The following is a 22,558-nucleotide window of genomic DNA, read 5'->3' as shown; positions in this document are numbered from 1 at the left end:
TAGGGAGTTCTTGTGCCTCAGGGAACCTTGCATTATGTGTGCTCCTGCTCCTTGAGCAGCTCAGGTTGGAGTCGGCCCTTACCCAATCTCATTGCTTGGTGCCAACTTTTGCACAACGTCTGACCACGCTCGTAGCTTGTGCTTTGGCTCTTCATTGCAAATGTAAAAAGTTCTTAGCCAGAAAGGAGAACTGGAAAGGAAATAGAAAGGAGAACAACTGGAATACTTGGGAGCAGCTTCTTTCCTGGAAGTAAGAGGATTTTGGCTGGGTCAGAACAAACTGCTCTCGCGTTAACGTCATGGATCTTCAAAGTTTGCCTGTTTATGTGAGGGCCAGCCCTGGAGCTGTTTGATGCACCTGCTGCATGTTTCAGTCCAGCAGCAGTGCTGTTGGGGCTGCATGTCCTCTGCTCTTCCAGTGGCTCCCAGCTCACCTCAGGTGCTATCTTCCTTTTATTACTTTTAGCCAGCAAATCATACAGCACTGGCAAGATACCTGAGGAGTCATAGACTCAATGAGGTAGGAAAAGACCCCTAAGATCCCCGGGTTCAATCCCAGCCCACCCCCCCATGCCCACTAAACACCTCCCTCAGTGCCACATCTCCACGGCTCTGAGCACCTCCAGGGATGGTGACCCCACCATGGATAGGCTATTGATTTACCCGGTAGTAGAAAGGAAAAAAAAGAAATGCCATTATATCTTCTCTGTTCCTAACCTGACACTGGGTTTCCTGCTGATCTGATCTGGTGTTTCTGGGTGTTGGAAGTGCACTGAATCTGTTCCACATCAGTGGCAAATGAAAATGCTGTGTTATTGCCTGTCTGCGTGGCTGTGTTAGGACTGCCCTTCTTGTGCAACGCTCGTCTAATGAGCAGCATCTCATCATCAACAATTATCCACAGTGGGAGCTTAAGCATGACTCCCAAACAAGTTAAAAACACTTTAATAACAATAAAAAGAGAACTTAATGACCATAGCTGTTCATGCAAAGCTCCAAGTTTTATTACAAGAAGGGACTTGTGGATATTGTCTGAGTCTTCATAAAAATACATCACTTGCAAACCTCCTTTGTTCCTTTGGATAGTTAAAAACCATTCTGGGTGTGTTTCTCTAATCTTGAAATCTATGAGCTTTAAGGGAAAAAAAAAAAAATTAATTACAACATATTTTTTTTGCACATATTTCTTCCTACTGTGGTACCAGACTGTGCAGCTGGCTACAGGACAGATTCTTCCATCAGATTCTCCTGGCTCCTGTCCTAGGGCAGTGACCACTGCCGAAATCTTATGCTATTATCCTTAAATCTCTGCTTGAACGTTCGTATTTAGCTTTTAGTGGATAATATCTTATTTCTCAGCGTCTCTGCTCAATAGAGGCTGAGTCCCAGGGGGCAGATTTGGAGCCATAGGAAGCAGAGGTGGGTGGGAGAGTGTATCAAGCCGCCTTCCCTCCCACAGCTACATTTCCTTTCTGCAGCCCTTGATGAGATGCTCTGTAGTCCCAGGGAGTTCAAGTGCTGCCACTTCTTTTTGTCTTGTTCCTGCGTTCTGGCAAAGTTCATCTGAGATGAATTGGCACAAGGCTCGTGCCTTCCCCTAGCTCCACGGAGCACAAACGTTCCCCCTTTTGCTTTGCCATTGCCAAACTGACTAATTGTTAGTGTAGGAAAAGACCCCTAAAGTCATTATGTCCAACCCCAGCCCATCCCACCATGCCCACTGATGGGGTCCCTCAGCGCCGCATCTCTGCAACGCCTCCAGGAATGATGCGTGTTAGCATTTTTCTTCATTCTCTTTCTTCAAACACCTCATCCGTGTCTGTAATCGCTTCAGGATGTGAACCTTACCCAAGAACCCCCAAGGTTCTGGCCCTGGACCAGTTCACCTCAGTAGGGAGTGAGTTGGGAGCAGCGGGTGGGTGGGCAGGAACCCAGCTGTGAGCATCCCTGGGGGCAGCGCACAGCCATGCTGGGCACTGGAGACATCTCACTTCTACATCCACTTCATTTGCTGCATATGGGGAAGCCAACAACAAACAGGATCATTCCTCTTCTTTCGGAGGGCTGTTTTTCAGTTGTGCAAGGAGCAAATACCGGTAAGACATAAATCCTCCTGCAGTGCCCAGGTCTCCTGGACGGCTTGAGCACAGGAAATCAGGAAATTGTTGCTGCTCAGCGCTCGGCTGCAAAAATACTGTATCTTTTGAAACCATTTGGGGGAGGAAGTGGGTTTTAAGTGTTGATTAATTGCTTATATATATATCTTTTTTAATTTATCTCAAGCATTTTGATTTCCCAACCCCAAGTTTTCATTCTGTCTCTGTCCCCGCACTTCGCTCCATTTGGCTGCAGAACCCCCCAGCAGCCCCTATGCTGCCCAGGGAGCATTGCTGGGGCTCCATGCTGGCAGCAGGGTGCTTGTCTTGGGGCTGTGTCCTTGGGGGGCCTCAGGGACCTTGGCAGCACAGCGAGGAGCTGCACGTGGCCTCAGGCACACCAAACACCCTGCAGGCTGGTGGAGGGGTGCAGGCTGCGATCTCCTCAGGGACCATGTGGACCTGGGCAGCCCCCCACCATCACCCTGGCGTTACCAGAGCATATCTTCATGGTAAGCTCCTTTACAACTCATGGGTTCATCTCAGCTGGAAAAGACCTTCGAGATCAAGTCTAGTTGAATCGCACAGAGCTGACAAACAAGAAGCAAGCACTTTTTTGCTTGTGTGGGCACGTTTTTGATTCCCAGAACGTTTCAAGTCACCACCCAGCTCTTTGCCCTCTGATGGAGGGTCATGCATGCAGACTTGCTTATGTCCTTGAGCTCCTTGGGACTGTGTTCTGGTCCGTCCACCAAGGTCTTGATGGCCCCACAGGGATGTCTACTTGCTTCATGCCCTTTGTGTAAACAGAGAGATAGGAGCTGTCACGCTTACGGTAAGGGATGGTGCCGTGTGCCCTGAACACACAAAGCATGAGGCAGACGGCATGTGGGTGAGGAGGGCTTGCAGGATGAAGGCACCCAAACGGTGAGCTCTACTGCTGTCATCAACTTGGCTCACTGCTGGCAGAGGGATGCTGCAGCCCTGCAACCCGAAGGATGGTCAGGCAGAGCTGGTAATTATCAACCACGTGGCAAACCTGGGCTGAGGAGGCCTCCCCTGTGCGTCACTACAGCGTGGTCCCAGGCAGGTCTGTACCACGCATCGGACGCTGCGTCCCAGCTCCCTCTCAGAAGACGGGGCTCACGTCAGCAGGATGGTTTCACTCTGCGTGCAGAGATAAGGCAGAGCCGCAGAAAGTCCTCCCAGTTAAATTGTCGGGTGACTATTTTGTTTTATTTGCTGACAGAGATAAGGCCAGCGTGAGCTCAGCAGTGTGGGGCGCGTGGGGTTTTTACAATTGCCCAGAGGACGTTGGACTGTTGCACAACACCAGGGCACGTGAAAACAAACTCCATTCCTTCCTCTTTTCTTCATCCTCATCCATGCCGTTCAGGGGAAATGCTGATTTGTTTTGCTGGCTGAGATTGGTGTTGCTTTTGTCTGAGCTCTTTCCAGGAAAGCTGCGCACTTGAAGGACAGAGAACACAGCAAAGGTTTGGGTTCTTCGAGGGAGGAGGAGGTGATAGGAGCAAGGGCAGGAGCTGGTCCATCTAATGGGGCCAGCAGGCAAACTGCAGCCTTAGGGGAGGGATGGAGGAAAAGTGGATCAACAAACATTTTTTTTTTTTTTTGTCAGTCTGTCTTTACAGGATGGAAACCTGCGTGGGAAGCGCAGAGCTGGGGAATGGGTGAAACCACAGCCCAGAGGGCACGTAGAGGTCTGGGGAGCAGCTGACATGGCATCGGGCTTTCGGTGGCCATCTGCTACCTGCCTATATCACACTCCAAGCTGGCGGCACTGGGATGGAGCCGTTGTGTTTGCCAAAGCACAGGATGAGACTGCTGGGATGGCTCGCCCCATTCCTCCCTGCAGTCACTGCACACAGATGGCTGCAGCCAGGGACAGGTGGGGGAAGCAGGAGATCTCCTGGGCTGCTGAGGATGTCACAATGCCCAGAGCCCAGCTGGGAGGGCAGAGCTGGTCTTGGCATGGGGCTCTGCAGGTACAGTGCTGGTCCTACTTGCTGCTTTGCCTTGATGATGGGTCAGCATGTGTGCACTGCAGCTTTTTCCTTAGAAATATCTCATGCAGGGTTCCTGTGGCAGCTGCTGTTCCCTGAGCTAGAGGTGTCCTGGCCTGCTGGTACCACCACATTTTGTCTAGTACCACTCTGTTCTTGGATCCTTACTGATGGCCCCATTGAATTCCCTCACTTCTTGTGGTCCACCCTGGAAGCTGTACATACCACCATACCTCTATTCATGGTGTCCCTATTCCCTGTTTCTATTCCCTGCTCCTGTAGTAGGTAAACAAGCACCTTAGGAGATGTATGGTGCTTCTTTACACCATCTCTGTTACTACAGGAGGAGCTAGCAGCTATGGCTGTGCTACCAGCTTCATCCTCCTGCTGTTGGGACACCTCTTGGATGTGGTGGTGGTGGCCCATTCTAGGAGGGCCTGGAAGCATCTTGATGCAAGAGGAGCAAAAAACTGGGAGTCAGTCTGACTACTTCAACTTGGTTGCCTTAGCAAATGCCATCAGGAACTTCTCAGCCCGGTTTGGGAGCATCTTGAGTGCAAAACCTTAGGTGAAATTGAAACTGCCATCACTGTGCTTCAGCAGGTGAGCTGTCACTACTGGAACATTTAGCTGACTTGTTCCATCTGTGCACCACTGGTCAGATCTTTCTCCTTGAGTGGTTGCCTCCAGCACAGCCCTGTGAATGCATGTCATGCTGGATACCCCTGCTTGTTGAAAATAGAACAAATGACCTCAAGAGTTTTCCTCTGAAAGTATCTTGAGGGAGAACAAATGAGAAGGACTCGATTGGGCCATCTGCTCCCCTCCCATCCAGCTGTGTTGGGCCTGGCCCTATGATAAGGTTGGGTGAGAGCAATGTGTGCCAGGAGGTTTGGCTGCTGAGAGCTGGGTTGGGGATTTGCAAATCCTGTTGGATCGTGGACTGGTCTCAGGGTGTAGGAGTCGATGAAACCTGTGGGCAGCTGCTGCCCTTCCAGCCTGCTGTCCCTGGGCAGCTTGGTCTTCTGAAGCCCACCTTGGCTGGGCTGTAGTGTGGGGCTCGGCAGACACGACCAGGACCTGGTATCTCCAAGGCCATTCTGATCTCTGGGGCTGGGCAGAGTGAGCCTGGGAAGGGCCCTTGCTCCTGGCTGGGTGTTTGCCTCTGAGGAGCCAGGTGCTTTCCTGCGGACATCCCTGCTATTCAGCAGATAGCTGATGCTGAAAGATCTTCCCTATTCGGCAGGGCATGAGCCCAGCAGGACTTGTAGTTTATGTTGGAGCTGTCAAATCCTTCTGTTTTATATCTGGGCGTAGTGGATCATGTTTCTTCCATGACCTCAGGTGCCCTTGTGTGTTTGCTTGTTTGGGTAGGAGTTAAGGTCAAGAGAAATGGTGGTGCTCTGCTCTCATTTTGGGTTCAGCTTTGGTTCTGGGGCTATTGCTGCATGCCCATGTGACAGAGGATGGCCAGCTCTGGGTAAGAGCATGTCAAACCCAGCCTGGGAGCTGGATGCACCTGGCTATGGTGAGGGGAAGAGTTAGCAGAGGCTGTGCTGGGTTACCTCTGCTTCTATGGCTTTGCTGCCTTGTTTTTGGGGAAAAAAGAGGTCCTGGCAGCAGGACACATTTAGGAGGAATGGGAAGCTTCATGTGCTTGCCCATCCTGTGGTCCCGCTCTGCATGATGACCAGGAGCAGCTGCCACCTCATTTTCATGAACTCACAGAATGACTGAGGTTGGAGGCACCTCTGGCCCCACCTGTTCTCCAGCCATGCCACCCAGAGCAGGCTTTCCTGTGCTGTGTCCAGAAGCTTTGAAGATCCCCAAGGAAGAGGTGCACAAACTCTCTGCGCAGCCTGCTCCAGTGCTGGGCCACCTGCATGTTAAAGATGGTTTCAAGGCCCCAGCTGCCTCACAGAGCTGGCACCAGCCCATCTGCTCTGCACGCTTCTCCCCAAACACCAAACGACACAGGACACCATGTTCTCCAGTCTTCTCTGCCCAGGGAGAAGCCCTGCTGCAGACCCCAAGGGCTGAAAAGCTGTGCCATGCTTCTGCAAAAGGTAACATGTCATTGCCTCTGTCCCTGCCTTGAGAATAGAGAATCATGGTGCCCTGGACTTGTTCTCAGCACCATACACCTCTGAGCACACAGGCTGGCCTCGCGTGGGCTGGGGCTGCACTCAGCCAGCACCAGAGCTCTGCTCTGCCACTAGCAGCCATTGCAGGAGGCCTTGGTGTCCTCACCACGTGGAGCCCCAGTCCCTGGGTTGTGCGTGCAGGGGACTGCAGGGCCCCACCGTCTGCCCCTGGGCATGACTTGGCCGGTGCTGAGGATCAGGTTAGGTCTTGTGTCCAGGTGCAGGCGGCCCGGTTGCTGCAATGTGCCTGTTCCTGCTCAGAGGGGAATGTTGCTCACCTGCCTGGGGAGGCACAGGCACTTGCATGGTTTTGCACAGCCTGCCAAGCCTTAATCTCCATTGTTTGACAGCTGGCGTGCTGCTGACGTCAATCCCATGGCTCAGGGGGCTTTTTGGGGAGGAATGGGCAAGTCTCCGCATACGCGTGCTTGCAGACGTACCAGAAAAACATAGCACCGAAACCACAGAGGGAGAGGGAGGTGAAGAAGACGACGACACGAAGAGGGGAGTGCAGCATGAAGGCTGCTCCTGTACAGCATGGCCCTGCCCTGCGAGCTGCTGGCTGACTCACAGCCAAGCCTGCCCTGCTGGGTGGCATCCCTAATGGGGTGGAGAATGCCACTGTACAGCTCCAGCTTGCTGGGAAGTGCTGCTCGGTGTCTGCTGCCTATGTCAAGGGTCAGTGTGTGTGTCCTGGAAGCATCTCACCTGCCTTTCTGGTCCTTCTCCATCTCTTCCATCCAGCTGAGACTGCTGATACTGGGAGCTGGATGCTGGGTCACTGCTGTCCTCTTGTTCTCATCTGGTGGCCCAGGGCGGAGGTGCAGCTTTGTCCCTTCCTTTATTAGATATCGTTAAAGAAACTGTTCTGGCATGGGTTGAACCAGCCCTGTACGTCACTGTCCTGCCTCATGAGACCGTTTCAGGATGTTGCCTAGAAGCCATGCCCAGATCACTGTTGGTGTTGGCCAGTGTGTGCCCAGCTCTGCTGCTTTGCTTCCACAGAACAAGCTCTGCAAGCCATGGAAGCACCACCCCGGCCATCCTGCAGGCTGACCCCTCTTCCATGTGTCAAAGGATGCGAGCGGCATTCTGCACGCCAACGGTGCTCCAAAGAAAGCAGAGCGTCCTTCGTGCAGGAGTGGTCCAGCTCCTCTGTCCATCTCTCAAAGCTGCACCATTTGACTCTGGAGCTTGCAAAGGGCTCTCTGGGGACTCTCTGGCATGGAGATCGCTGCTTCCAGGCTGAGCCACCGGCGCTTCTTACAAACTTGTGACCTTAAAAACCACATCCTGATGGTAATTGTTCTCCTGAGCTGGAAATCCTGTCTGCTCTGCGGTGGACTTCAGCTCCCAAGTGGCTCGCGGTCTTTGGTGAACGCAGTTGAGCTTTCCCGCAAGGGAAATGACACTCGTCCTCTGCTCGGCAGCAGCCAGCCAGGGGCTGCTCGTGTCACCAGCCAGAAGGACTCCTCTGACACCACCTGCTCCATTCCCTGGCACAACCATCTCTAGTGGCCTTCAATATTTCTCATTCAAAAAAAAAGCAATCCTACAGGAGACGAAGGAGGAGGAATCTAGGAGCCGCCATAAGTAGCTTTGAAGGGAATTTTTTCCTTTCCTGGCTCAGCTAAGCCACTTGGCTGAAGCTGTCCCAAAGCCCAGCCTTTGTCATACCTAGGAAGTAGAAACCCTTAAAGCCATTTTGGCTCCGTGTGTAGAGCTGGAACCCCACAGCCAAGAGGGTCAAAGGGCTCAGAGAAGCGGAATCACAAAATGAGTAATTTTTCTTTTCTTTTGCCTCCACCCCTTGATTGTGTGAAATAATACTAGCAGCCATTCGAGCAAATTCCTTAATGTCTTGATTCGGGTTGCCTTTGCGTTATGTTAGCACCACTGGCATTGATCCGTGTTCCTTCCTGACCGCATATTTTTGAGGTCTTGGAAATTGAAAATTGGATGGTGTCCACCGGGGAAGGGTTTTAGCAAACTATTTGAGTTTTCAGCTATTTCTTGGTGTGGAGGAAGGGAAATAGGAGAAGTTGTGCCTCAGTGAGTTTTTCTGGAGGCAGCTGGATTCCTCTGTGCAATTAGTCAAAGGCCATGCGTCAGCCCTCCCCCGACAAATGAGACATCCAGAAGTATGCGGGGAGTTCCTCTCGCCTGAAATTCTGATCTGGAGGGTTTGAGCTGTAATGCCAGTTTTTGTTCATGGATGTAGAAAATGCCAGTGATCACTAATGAAATGCCTTGTTCTTTTGAAGAGGTTTCTTAATATTACAGAAAAAAACAGCGTGCTCAGTCTCTAGCCATAGGAAAGACAAGGTGAACCCACAGCATCCTCTTGTTGTTGCGATACCTTCCTGCCCACGCGCTGACTCTCACTCCTGGGGATCAGTGGCAAAAAGCAGCATTTCCTAGCTAATATTCATCAGAATTTCACTTCTCTCGTTCCCTGCCCACAACCAACCAGTTCCAATCCACGGTACGGCTGTCGTGCCCGTGCCAGGCTTCCACACGTGCTGAGGAGGATGAGCGCTTGTGTGTAGGATGCGCTCCAGCTGCCCAACCCTACCACCCCTTCTGACTGCTCAGAAAACATTTCGTGGAATTTCTCAGCGCAATTAGCAGATTAGAGGAAATTACTGTAAGCGAGTGTGTCAGAAGCTCTCCCAAAAAGTGCAATGGAAGGATTGTTTTGGCAGTTATTCATCTTCAGCACCACGTTGGCCCCTCTTTTCCTGACTGCACTGTTATGGGACCACAAAGTTGCCTGGAAAAGAACCATAAAAGATCAGTCCAGGTCCTCCTGCTTGTGCTACACTCCTTTCAAATGTGCTCCTCCCAAGAACCCAAGGCCATTCCCTGTTCTCTCCCCAGCTCTTGTGCTACTTGGCTGCTCTGGTTTGGTTTATTTAGAGATTGTCTTTGTATCCTGTTAACGTGTCTCCTCTTGAAGGTCTGTCAGTTCTTTGTCCTTCTGTCCCTTTAAGAAGTGGGATCTTTGGATTGTTTTCTTGGCTTGTCTTTTGATACTGCCTGGAGCCTTGTAGGGTCTGAATGGCTGGAAGCTCTCCGGGGCTGGGAAGATCCTGGACCACCCCCTCTCCAAAATACCCCCTGGCCTAGGTTTGAGCTGAGCAGTCTTGTCTTGAAGATGGCTGCACTATTTATCATTTCCACTACTGAGCAGTGTGATCTTAACAGAATTTGGCTTTCTCTCAGAGTTTTGCTGGCAGGCACCTTCTCTCTGGTGGCCAGGGGCTGGTGGCACTGAGCTCCTCTTTGAGGAACTCAGCGTCAGCTTGAGATCTCCCTTGCCTTTTGAGGCTATGGCCTCCCAGTAGGGCCCCATCTGGATTAAAGCCCCAGCAGTTGGCACTCCACTGTGTCTTTTCTGCATCCAGCAGTGACGTGGTGGGGATTGGAGGGCACACAGTGCCTTCAAGGGGGTCCTGGCCTCGTGCCTTGCAAGGAGGAGACCATCTCATCCTTCAGCAATGCGAATCGCTTCTGCCCTGGGGGGACCTTCAGTATCACCTCCAGCCCATACACATGGCTGCAAGCCAACGCCAAGGTTTTGCAGAAGCTTATCCAGCAGCCAATAAGCACGGATGTTAATAAGCTGAAAGACCTGGGAGCGGTAATTAGCGAGAGGAAGAAGAGGAGGAAAGGAGGAGGCATGTTTTTCTCTTGTTCCAAACAGCAGTTGAGAAAGATGAGGTTTTGCATGTGTACAGCTGCCATCATGGGGGAAGCCATGGGGAAACACCCTGAGGCCATGCACATCCTCTGCGAGGAAGATTTGTGCCACTGTGTTAACCCAGACAAAGAGCTGAGCATGTTTCTTTGGTACTTTGTGTCATGCAGTGTGTAAACTCTTCATTCCTCCTGCAAAAGCCCATTGCCCCCCAGTGATCCCCTGGACAGCATTGCAAATGGCTCAGGAATAGTTAGGCTCAAACCCAAGGTCAAGAAGCAAACGGAGAAGGGAGAGGTGAGCAGGATCTGCCCCCTGTTTGCTGCCCAGCTCACTGCCTTGGCCCCACAACTGGGCATAATGGGGAGATTTGGACAGTGCTGGGGACAGAGGAGGAAAGTAACATACACAAGCATGGATCCGTTGGAAATTGGGCTGCTTAACCCCCCTAACACCAGAACAGCTTCTTTGTTTCTCAAGCAGGCAGTTTGCTTCTAAGAAATGGCCTTCCCTGTAAACTGAGATCGTCTGATAAATCTTATTAATTCAGTCAAATGACTCCATCGTGGCTTGTTTGCATGTCTGCGTGCTTTTGGATTGCTTTTTTAAATACAGGTCATCTTTTGGGGAGGAACTATCCTGTTCTTAGGATACTTCCTCAAATCCAGCAGCTTTCAGGAACAAAACAAAAGGTGAGGACTAAGCAAGAGCGGGAAAAACGTTACGTTTCTGAGTTTTGTCTGTTTAAAGAGGATTCATCCCCATGGAAGCATTTCCTACCAGGATCTGATAACTTTTCTGGCTTTCCACTTGGCTGCCCATCACCTGATGCTCACATGTCGGAAAACACAGCACCACCAAAGCCCTGGGGGATGGATGGATGCTGCACTCCTTGTTTGCCGATATCCTCACACCAAAGCCAGTGAAACTTGGGGGAGGAATTCAAGAATCAAATTGGTTAAGTAGGCTCTTTGCCATGACAAGCCTTGATGGGAAGCTCTAGAGTAACCAGTGTGAAATAAAGCCTGTTACTGTAAGAAGTACTTTCTTCCTGCCTCTTAGTAGCCAGCTACAGGGTGTTCCCTGTGGAGCACAAATATTTTCGTCAGGCTAAATTACATTTAATTAGTTTTCATTAAGATGATGCCAACCTGCCCCTTTATTAGCTGCATGGAAACTCACTTCTGAAAAAGCTTGAAAACAATGAGGCAGGGAAAATATCCTGCCGGCATCATGCTTGCTTCCATCCGTTACAGAAAAGAAAGGGACCACCAGACTGCATGGGCTGTGCGGTGACTTTCCTGTCTTGGCATGGCAGGCTGCAGTGTGTTTAAAATAATCTGTCTCCGTGATGTGTTTTAATTTTCCCTTAATTAATAAGTAAAAGTAAAAAATAAAAGGCTGGGATTGTTTCCAGTCCTTCACTTGCTGTGGTGGCTCTTTGGGATGCGACTGTTGCCCATGGCCACTGTGACCACCAGTGATGGTAGAGGTGAGTCCAGAGCCTACTGAGACCACACGGGCATTTATTGCTCCTGTGTGCCCTCCTGTCCCCAAGGTGCTTGGTGGATGGGGGAAGGATGGGGAGCTGATCCCCCCACAGTCCAGAGAGCAGCCTGGTATGAGCGGATTTTTCTTCCAGAAGCTGAAATTGGGCAAACCTCAAGCCAGGAGAGAAATGAGCAGTGGGGTGTGATTGCCTGGTGTGCAAGGCAGCCAAAATACACAGCGACATCCCTATCGCTCCATCTCCCATCAGGAGTGAACGCCTCTGCTCTCCTGTGTGTTCTCCAGCCTGCGTAATGCTGACGTCGTGCTGGACCAGCTGAGTAGGGCATGGGCAGGATCAGGCCAGACCGGGTCCGGAGTCACGTTCCTGGCCAGAGCCAGTGCTGGGAAGCAGGAGCAGGAAGTACTGGTGTGGGAGGTGCCTGGGATCTAGGTGTCCCTTTGGGCTGTGAAAGCCATCCGGGGTCCCGTTGGGGGACAAAGTGGTGTCTGTCGGGCTGGCTGCACAGTCAATGTGAATACAACCGTGGTGGCAGATTCTGATTCCTCACTTGTTCTAGTTCTGGGCCATTGGTTTATGTTTCGTTCTTTCCCTCACTGAAAACAGGGTACTTCTTTCCAGGCTTCAGGCTTACGTTGGTTTCTTTAAGTTCTGCCTTCGTGTTTGGATTTCCGCAGTTCTCTGTTGTGTCGGAGCCCAACACATTTCTATTTAACTGAGGAATGAAAGTGTGGGCAGGGGGTACCTCTTCAGACCTGTTTTCCTCTGTGTTATGAGAAGGTGCCCCCTCCATCAGTGTTGCATCTAATGGAAGTGCTGCAGAAAATGGCAGTGTGGAAGACCCAATGGGGGATACCTTATGCCCCAGGCCAGTGGGGTAAGGAGCTGGAAAAGGACTGGGTTTGCTAGAATACGTTTTTCAATGAATGGGAAATTGTATTTTAAAAGGACATTATCTCATACAAGCTTTGAGTAAATCAGACCACAGAGAAGTCTCCACGCCTTTCACCTGCAGCATGGCTTTGCCACCTCCAGCAGCACTTGCAAGCTCGAGCTGAGAAATGATGCATGGGATCCTGCAGCAACTCCAGTGATGCTGTGGCTGTGCCAAACTTTTCTCTTCCAGAGATGGGGTTCCCGTGGCTGATTCCTCTGGGGAAGATGTTGGATGCAGCATGGTGAGTGGCGTAGTCTCTTATCTTGGGTGATGGAGGGCTGCACTTCGAAATGAGGTGTCCTGGGCCAACTTCCAGCTGAATATGAAAACAGCAGGCTGTTTATGTAATGATTTCTTGTGTTTTCGGTACTGCTGGGACTCTCTTGTGAAATATCCTGGCTGAACCAAGCCTGTGCTGATACGATGAGGGCTGGTTTTAGGTCTGCAGGTTGGAGGAGGCAGGGAAAGGCCATGGCATCGGTGCGTGGGGAGCAATATCTTCTTCAAGAGGGGAAGAAGGGAGCAGGCAGCAGGAGCAGGCAGTGCTTGGGGCTAACAATAGGTCTAGTGTTGTAGGGGGCAGAAGCCTTTGCGTCTTCTCTGAGAGTTTACCTGTCTGAAAAAGAAAGCCATTAACAAGCTGACTGATGTGGCCACCCCTGGCTCTCCCTAAAATAACTCTTAGGGACAGCAGCAGTGTCAGGCCAGTGTGCTGAATCCTAACCAATGATAGTTCCTAGCACAGGTCAGGCTTTGTCCATCCGTGTCCTGCAGCTCTTTCTTTGAAGGTGGATCTGTGTCCTGGGTGCCACCAGCCCCAAAGCTCCGCTGGGCAGCACTGGGGGCTGTGCTGGGCTCAGCCATGCGTGTGGAGTGTTGCAGGGCCAGGCTGTGTTTGTGTGAGAGGCGTGGGGCGTGCAGCAAGCCAGCAGTGAGTCAGGGTCAGCACTGACCTTTTGGCTCAAGCATCTGACAGGTCACGGACCTGCTGGAGCTGATGTTTCTGCTGAAACAGAGAGGAGGGTATTGAGGTGATGTTGTCTGTCCCTCGGCAGCCTGCCCCAGCAACCTCTGCAGGAATTGATTTTTCCCTTAATTCTGAGGTGAGTTAGGAACCCCTTCGTTCCTGCTACTTGGAGGGGCTGAGTGCGATGTGTGCTGCTGTTGTGGAAGCAGATAGGCGCTGCTCAGTCCAACTTCTCATGGCATCTCCATCTTCCCCTCCTACTGCTGCTGTTCCCTTTGCCTCCAGACTGTGCTGCTCATGGGACACCAACCTCCTAGTGGGCCCAGGAAAGGAAACGGGTTTCCCAGAGCCATATGCCTCTGCTGGCATCTGTAAATACCAAAGAGAGCATCTTGGGTCCTTGGAAGACCCCAAACACAAGGGCTCTGGGGATGGGAGGAGATATCCTTCTAGTCTGAGTCATGATGGAAAGGAACTGTTACTGGGCTCCACCTAGCCCAACTATGTTAGCACTGCTCAGCTCTCTCTCTAGCAGGGGAGATGCTCGAAGCCCAGAGATACTGCCTATAAGCTGTGAGTCAGTCATTGTCCAGCGAGTCTCCAAGGGACAGACATCATAACAGCTTCTTTCCTTGGCTGCCGTCTCAGAAACTGCATCCCGCAGCTGGCCTGGCTGCTGCTTCCCTGCTTTGTTTGTTTCCTCCCGGCTGCAGCGTGCTGCCGCTGGACACCAAAGTGTCCATGGTGCCTTTCAGTCTATCCCACCTAAATTTAACTCGCTATTTTTGTCTTTGCAGGCTCATTGTGTCCTGTTTTAGAGTAGGAGCGAGCAGCCACGAAGGCGGGTGAGGAAAGGTGTTGTCTGTTACATGGTGCCGTGGTGGGACGATGGCTTTGTCTCCTGCAGTGGTTTCCCAAAGGAGAGGGATGGCACAGGAGCTGTGACCTGTTCCTCTTCCCATATAGCAGCAGGGAGTTTTTCCAGTCAGGACAGCCTCTCAGAAGAGTGCTGAGTTGCAGACAACACAGATGGATGCAATTCAGGCAGCAGTTCCCAGAAGCGGCCTAACGTTTCTTATTGGTGTGACCCGAACCAAAAGCAAAGCCAGGAGTCAAACAACAGGAACAGGCACTGAGGAAATGATCCCTGGCTGAAGTTAATGCCCTTGCAAAGATAAGGATAATGTGCCATTCAGCATGAGTCAGCTTATCCTGTCATGGTGCTTAGGGTGGCACAAGGGTGTGGGGCTGCTCATCCCCTGGGTGTCCTGGAGGAGTGGATCTGCACAGAGGTGGACCCTTGTTGAGAGGACAGATCTCCAGAAAGGCTGGCTTGGCATTCCCCACTGACACAGTGCCTCCAGCAGTTTGTGGAGGGCTCCACACCTGATCTGAAAAAGTTCATAACTGTCCATGCAGTTTTCCATCATCCTTACCAGGGATTTCCTGGGCACTGACCAACCCACTCTGTTCTTCTTTAAAATCAGGTCCTTGAGGAGAGCTGAAGAAAGAAGGGAACTGTAGGAATTCACAATCCAGAGTGCTGACCAAGCCTTCCTTGTAAGAGCCTTGACTTCTGCCATCACACCCCTGTGGCTGTGGTTCTCCATGGCAGATCAACAGCATCCCCTTTTCTTTTGCTCTGAGGGACAGTAGGGAGCTTGCTCCTTGAGCAGCCAGCTTGCTCTTGACATGATTGCTCTTGGACAATCCTCTGAAGGCCACTAACGTCCTGCAAATCACATATTTCACATTTTGCAGCCTATTCCCTTAAGGTTCCTCATGCCCTTGGCTCGGTGTTGGGATGTTGGAGCTGGAGTGGGCCTGCTGTGCAGCCAGCCTGGCTCCTTTAGCTAACACAAATCATGGTTGTCAGGTACAATCTGGGAAAACATTCCCAATTCAAAACAGTGGATTTCTAAGGTAGGAAATTCCTGCCCCATCAAGGACACAGTGTCTGTCTTGGGAAGGATTTCTTTTTGGTTAGAGTAATCCATTAAAGCATCTTTCTTTGTTAATCTCCTAGTTTTGGGGTGAAGCTAATTAGCTGTGGAGCAGAAACGTACTCGGAAAGAAATCAGCCCATTGTCTGATGGGATGGCTCTGAAGCAACACCAGTGAAATGTAAAGGCAATCTGTGGATGTCATCAGAGCTGACAGCTCTTTTCAAACTGTATACTTATTTCTTGATGCCCCGCTTTCACGTTTACGTGAATCAATCACAATTCTTCTTGGAGAAGCTATGCATATCACCGAGAGCAAACGTATGTTTTCTAGTGGGCTCTTCTTGAGGCAATTTAATCCATGGTGTTAAGCATGATTTTGAGGAAAGACTCGGAGTAGCCTCTTCTTAAGAGCACCCAGGGTCATAGAATGGTTGGGTTGGAAGAGACCTCACAGCCCTTCCAATCCCAACCCCTGCCGTGGGCTGGGATCCTGCTGGGTTTTGCCCATCTAAAAGTATGTTTTTGTGTTCTGTGCCCATGGTTCAGTCTCACCCCTGGCATGACTGCAGGATAGCTCTCTGTCCCTCGCGCGCCCCATGCCATGCTGATGTCTGTGGGCTCCTCAGGTCCCCCCTGCCCAAGTGGGAGCAGCCAGGGAAGGATGGAAACAGTGACAGAGAGATTCCAATGTGCTTCAGCGAAAACAAAACGTCGTTTCCATCGGAAAGTATTTCAAGGTGCTTCAGACTTCAAGATGAAACAAAATCTTCCCTTGCAAAATGTCAGTTCCAGCCATTGTTCCAGTTTGACTTGTGTGTTCCAAGGAAAACAAATAGACTTTGACTTGTGATGCCTCATGTTGAGATGGCCAACTCAAACCAAGCCCTGTCTGCTACACCTTCAGCATTAGGCAAAAATCTTGTTGTGATGGAAAACACTCTTGTTTTTATTCCAGCCCCTCTGAACAGCACTTTCTGTACCACAGGCGCTGCAGATCTCATCCTGCATCTATATCCTATTTCCAGCTTGAGAACTGCCAGCCCTCCCAGTGGCCAGCACTACATGTGGCTGAGCATTCCTCTTTGTCAGGGGCTTTTAGCTGCAAAAGTAAGCCCCAGGTGATGATTGGGCCTAGGAAAGCCAATCTGGTGGATGGATTGAGCAACATTATTTGGGGTAGGAGGACACTAAAGAACCTCTGTGCCAGGGAACAGGGCTGCAGGTCAACAGTAAAGCCCTGTGAGAGGGATGAGAGAGAGGGAGAAAGGGACATCTCTAGAGGGGGATGGATGGGAGCGTGAAGTTCTGAACTCTTTTGGATGCACGAAAAGGAGTTTGTCAAAACGAATTCCAGCAGAGCTGTGAAAAACGTGTGTCAGCAGGACCGGTGACTGCCAAATCCCAAACTCTTACTCATGGCTGCTGCTTGCATCCAGCACGATGACAACGGCCTTTCTGGCCTTCTTTCGGTTTGCTGCTTATTGGAACTCAAGCTGTTTTATTCAGTGAACCAGCCCTAGCACCACAACAGACAAACAACGCGTGCACACTCACTCAGTATTGCTCTGGCAGAGGGAAATTCAGAAAGTTTCGAACCAAACAAGGAGGTTTTATGAAAATTCCACATAGCTGAAAGTATACGTTGGAAGATCATGCAACTCAGTTCAGTTGGCTGCCATTGCTATTGAAAAAGTTGGTAAGTAGTATAATGAAAATATTTTGCTGTAAATTAGTGGGGATTTAACCGTTTTCAATTTCTTTGCTACACGGCTCCATACTTAACAGTGCCCAGAGCTTCAGGCCTCGCAGTGGTATGAGCATTGGTATGATGTTAGGAATGGGATGTGTGGAATTCACCCTCTTTTATCCGCTTTTTATTAAATGCAGCCCCTTCCAGAGGGAAGCGGACAAACATCGCAGAGCTGTGGTTTAACTGTTCTTCCCACGGCTTCAGGAGGGATCAAAGCAGAGCCCTGGCCATTGCGCAGCGCTTGGATGGCTCCTTTCAGGTACCAGGGTAATTTTCATTACAGCTTTCTCCTGCTGAATTGTTATTAATTTTCATTGAGATGGTGTTGGCTGTGTGAGTGCACTGAGGTCTTTTAGAGGGAGCAGAGCAGCTAGTTAGAACCATTTCTGAGGTAAAAAAAAGTCAATGTATCCAACAGCCTTTCAAGAAGGTGAAGATTTGCAGTGGGATGTGGAGGGCTGGGCACGTGGCTCTCATCAGGATGAAGGAAAATCCTTCTCTCCAAGGCCTTTAGGATGCTGTTTCTCAGTGCTTTTCCTCTACAGTCTGAAGTATTCCCAGGACACAGCTGAGGGTTTCTGAGCCTGTTCCTACTCGGGCATCCTGTTGCCCCTGGGTTTGTGGATAAAGCATGGTTTAGCAAAGCTACGAAAATGTGACGCTCTCTACCTTTATTAGCCTTGCTTAGGGGCACTGTTCCCGACTTTTTAGTGACTGTGAAGTTCATTGGCAGCAGGCAGAGCTAAGTTACTGTCTCATCATGCTCTCTTGAAGCAGTTTCAAGGAAATACAGCCCTTCTTTGAATGGCACCATCAGATCCTTGTCTGCCTCCTCTAATTGCTCTTACTACAGGATACTGATGCTTCAGATTGTGAATCCTTTGTGGCAGGGACTCTTTGTTCTGGGCTTGCAGAACACATCCTGCAGCAAAGGCTCTGGCCCAACTACAAACACCTGAGTATTTTGAGAACCACACTCCAAGAGCACCAGCAGGGCACGAAGGGCATGGGGATCTTGCTGTTGCATGCTGGCCCCTGCTATTGGCAGCACCCACGTTGCTCAGAGCAATGCACATCACCTTCCATCCTTGCATTTATTCCTGTTTGTTCAAGGTGAGTTTATTCAGCCATGTCAGAATCTAGAGGGGATTTTAATTTCAGTCTCTCACATCTTTCCTTCACCAACCATTGAACCATAGAATTCTTTGAGTTGGAAGGGACACCGGTCCAACCCCCTGCAATGAACAAGAGCACCTACAGCTCCATCAGGTGCTCAGAGCCCTGTCAAGCCTGATCTTGGGCATTTCCAGCAAAGGGACATCCAACTCCTCTCTGGGCAACCTGTACCAATGCCTCATATTCTCACTGTAAAAAAACAACAACAAACTTCTTCCTTATATCCAGTTTAAATCTTCCCTCTTTTAGTTTGAAACCATTTCCACTTATCCGGTCACAACACAGTCTGTCCCTCATCAATACTTCTTCTCTGAAATGTGCTGAGCAAAAAGACTCTGAACACGACACCTAAAGGATGGCATCTCCCAAGGGGGAGGCGGAAGGGGTGGCTGGCCCAGCTGGCTGAAATAATCCAGTCACTGCCTTCTGCTTCCTCACTGTGCCTCCAGAACATGCCTTGCTTCTGCCATTGCCCTGCCGTCATGTGGCCCCATGGGATGGGTTTTGTGCAGGATGGAGAGCAGGGGTGGGAGAGTCTCTAAACTGCGTTATTCGTTCAGATGTCCTCTGCTTTGAGTCAGCCACGGGAGGGCTGGTTTGGTGCTGACGCACAGCTGTGCTGCAGGCTCCATCTCCGCTTTCACCCAGCCCTGACCTCACTCCTAATCCCCGGGCGGTGGCTGTGGGCTGAGCAGCATCACCTCCTGCACTGGGACCCAGCCATCCCTTGTCCCCAGAGCTGTTGGCATGCTGTCAGCCCCAGGGCAGGTTGGCCTGTGAATCAGCCAAGCCTGTTCGCCTGGTGCGGCTGAGCATCCCTCTGACCGGTCTTTCTGCTTCAGATCAAACACAACCTGCTGGGAAATTAAACCCAACCTCTCAGTCTGTAATTTCCAGTGAAACCTCAGGCACAGCTGGGAGGACATGGGCTTTTCTCCCTCCTCTCTCTTGCAGAGCCTCCCAAGGACATCCCGTCACAGCATGTCTCTCTCGGTGTCCCTGTCCTCACTTCCCCTTGCACCACTGACCAGTACAAAGAGCAGCACCTCTGCTTTCAGTACAAGTTTCCCTTTAGGTCAGGATGGTCTGTAAAGTTGAATGTTGATGGTGGGTATGTGTTGGTGTGTGAGGGAACCACTGTCTCCTAAAGGCCAGTGGGCAAATTGAGAGGAACGGGCTGTAGATGCATGGATGAGCACTGAGATGTGGCCTTCAGTTCATCCCAGATGGAACACAGGTAGAAAAGCAGAGAGATTCTGGGCTTTGCATTAAAGCATCACCCCACGCTTGATAGAGAGAAATGGGGTGGCTGATGCAGGGACAGAGAAAAACTATGGTCAGTCTGAAAGCGTTTGACCCATTTTTTCCTGCAGAGAGGGCACAGGTCTTGAGGCTCTGATGCAAGCAAGGTGACCATCCCCCCAGTGAACGATGTACATGGCCGGGGGGGAGGGTGAGGGGTGATAAAAAGCCCCACAGTGGCATTGAGGTCTCCTCCCAGTTTATGCTTTGGCCTTGCACTCCTCTGGCCCTGGGAACCTATCCCAAAGGCCAAAGAAGAAAATTGACCCCGGTAGCTGCATAAAATGGACTGAATCTGCCAGCACAGGGCTTCTCCTGCCAGACCCAGGACATCAGAAATATCGCCTAATGAAGCACCAAGATGAGGATCTGCAGCCAAGCTCCCTCCCCTTCTCAGCGCCATAAATCACAGTCCTTCTGTGCACTCATCAGCAGCCAAAGCTGTAACATTGGAAGAGATAAAACACAGTGCAGAATCCCCAAACAGAGGCACAAGCCTTGTTTTCTCCTCAGAGAAAGGCAAAAGGGGATCACAGCTGGAGTTTCCCTTTCAGTGAGAGAGAGGCTGGGAGCATGATGGTGCCCTGTGGTGCTGGGTGGGCTGGGCAGGGGCTGAGCACACATCTTTGGGGGCACTGTAGGGGAATGGCCATGACAGTATCCCTCTGCTTGGAGGGGAACGTGCATAAGATGAGGTTGTTATAGCAAAGTGAGCATCACGCATCTGTGCAGGACAAACTGAAGTGCTGGAGCTGCTTGCCAATAGGTCAGGTGTCCCTTGGAAAACGGCTTTGGCAGCACATGGGGTGATGAGGTGGTGAGTGGAGGCCTGTGAGTGTCACAGAGCTGGGCTTTCTTTCTTTGCTGTGATGCTGAAACTTCATAGCCATCGCATCTATTGGGGTGGGAGGAGAGGTGGATGAGGGGGCTGAGTTCAGAGCCAGTAAATCTGGGAATGGTGGCAGTTGGGGAGAAAGGGAGGTGGGGAAGCAAGATGATTGCTGTACTGCAGACTGGGAGTACCCACGTGTCCCTGCATATAGTGCTCGCAGGGCATGGGGAAGACAGCACCCCAAAGAGTTATCCCATATCAGTACTGATTTCCCCACAGCTCTGCAGCTGAGGGCAGCCCGCAGGTCCCTCTCCCATGGTATCAGGCCCCCTCTCGTGGCCAGCGGGCACCTGTGGGTGGCACTGGGTGCTTCTGGGTCTCCTCCAACCTCCTCTGCCCTCCTTTGCCAGGAACCCCTCTGTTTGGGGAACCTGTACCCGTGGAAAGAGGTCACACCCACCCTGACACTGCTCTACCATTGCCACATGCTTGGGCAGGGACTCCCCCTCCTCAGGACCCACCAGTGTAGGCCCCCCAACACTGTTCCAGGAGCTGGGATTTGGGGTCTCCAGGCTCTGGAGAACCTATCTGGCTCACTCTCTCCTCACTTTACATAGGGAAAATAATTCTGATGAAGCGCCTGAAGCCAACTTCTCCCCCCTCCCCCAGCCCTTCTCCCTCTGACACTTTTTCTCCTTTGCAACAATAAATCAGTGCTCTGCATAAACAAAGCCCTGGAGATCTATTCCTTAAAACAGCTCCCAGGAATCACACAAACGCCATTCTTCCACGCAAGAAGGGCGGGAGGAGGTTGGGTTAATTTTCACTCTGTGACTCCTTGCCGGAGGGAGGGATCTCTCCTGCAGTCCCCATCCCCAAAACACCCAGACCCGATGGGCTCCCACCGGCTCACCGCACGCCCGCGCTGGCTTCCTGCAGCTTTAAAGTTCCCTCTACACCCAAAGGAAAAGAGGGAGGAGAAAGGGTTTCATCATCGCTCCCGAGTGTGGACTTATAAAAACTTTGTGCTCACGCTGCCTGGCTCACTCATCGGCTCACCGTTTTCGGAGCAGGACGGGCCGGAGCCCTCACGAGCGTGTCTGTTGGGGTGCACCATGGGGGTCCATCCCGAAGCTGCCAAGTCCCCAGTGGATGCCCCCAAAAGCTCCAGCACCTGCTCCCGTGGTATCTTCTGCAACATCAAGGTAAGGAGCGGCGATGCGCGAGGAGGAGGCTGGCACAGATGCGGTACCAGTGCTGAGACCAAGGCTGATAAAAAAGGGGCAGAGAGCAAATCCTGCACCCCGGCCCCAGATGAGGTTGCAGAGCACCAGGGCTCGGTGAAAGCAGCACGATGTGCTGCGTCCTGTACACGGCGTGCTGCTGCTGGGGAATGATTAACCACATCCTGGTGCGAAAGCAAAATGCTGCCCCAGGACTGCGTCCATTCTTGGCGGGGAGCGGGGCAGCTTTGGGAGCGGTGGAGATGGCTGTGGGTTTCTCTCATGTTGTTTCGTAGCACTTGAGGCAGTGGGGTGCAATGTTGGGGTCCTGGTGGGGGACCCATCCCTGGGTGTGCTTCCCTAGCAGCATCACTGAGCACACGTCTGCAGTGCTTTTTGGATTAGAGCAGCTTTAGTAAACCGGAGAACGAGGGCTGGAGCGGGGAGGAGTTTGGTTTGCTGTCAAGTGCTGATGTTTTGGGGTCACAGGCAAGCATGCCAGCAGCACACAAGGAGCTGGTCCTTCCAGTCCTGCATCCCTAAGTCCCTGCTGCTGCTGTCTGAGCAGGTGACACAATTGCCCTTGCTGGCTGGAAAGACCCATATAACAGAACATAGTGTGGAACCTCTGATGTGTGATGGGACAGGGGACAGAAAGTGTCCCAGTGTCCTTCAGGCTGCTCCAGTGGGTAAAGCTGCAAAGCATTCCCATACCATTAGCGTGCAGGGGTTTGTCATTGCACATCAGAGGGGTGATGTGCACTGTCTGGATGGAGCCATGCGTTGGGGAAAAGCTCCTGCTTTTAAGATCAGATGTGTATAAAGTGACAGGTGATGTCTTTCCTGAGCTGCTCGCTCTTCCTGCACTGCAAGGTTTGTTTTAAAAATATGCGTGCCTTAAAAAAACAAACCCTGCTTCAAGGCAGTAAAGAAAGTGGAGGCTGCCAGTGC

The 22,558-nt window shown here is 51.4% G+C and overlaps 1 protein-coding gene and 2 long non-coding RNA genes across 3 annotated transcripts in view; 2 read left to right on the top strand and 1 right to left on the bottom strand.

Annotated features, from left to right (window-relative positions):
• Positions 1–982: 982 nt before the first annotated feature.
• On the bottom strand, positions 983–21,996 carry LOC122161269. The gene is made up of 3 exons (XR_006169138.1): positions 21,444–21,996; positions 6,973–13,027; positions 983–3,566 (listed from the first exon to the last, which is right to left on the bottom strand). It is a non-coding gene; the product is annotated as an uncharacterized LOC122161269 (long non-coding RNA).
• LOC122161271 lies at positions 3,463–7,798 on the top strand. The gene is made up of 2 exons (XR_006169139.1): positions 3,463–3,592; positions 3,736–7,798. It is a non-coding gene; the product is annotated as an uncharacterized LOC122161271 (long non-coding RNA).
• SLCO2A1 (solute carrier organic anion transporter family member 2A1) overlaps positions 21,263–22,558 on the top strand; it is a 23,043-nt gene continuing 21,747 nt past the window's right edge. The window contains exon 1 of the mRNA XM_042820571.1: positions 21,263–21,589. Within this exon, the coding sequence (XP_042676505.1) occupies positions 21,278–21,589 (312 nt within the window). The 5' untranslated portion in view covers positions 21,263–21,277. The remainder of the gene's footprint in view (positions 21,590–22,558) is intronic.

Source organism: Centrocercus urophasianus, unplaced genomic scaffold (assembly GCF_019232065.1).
Source record: "Centrocercus urophasianus isolate 14NV4802_14NV808 unplaced genomic scaffold, USGS_Curo_1.0 seq_19, whole genome shotgun sequence".
NCBI classification, from domain to species: Eukaryota; Metazoa; Chordata; class Aves; order Galliformes; family Phasianidae; genus Centrocercus; species Centrocercus urophasianus.
This window is presented reverse-complemented; position numbering and strand designations above follow the sequence as displayed.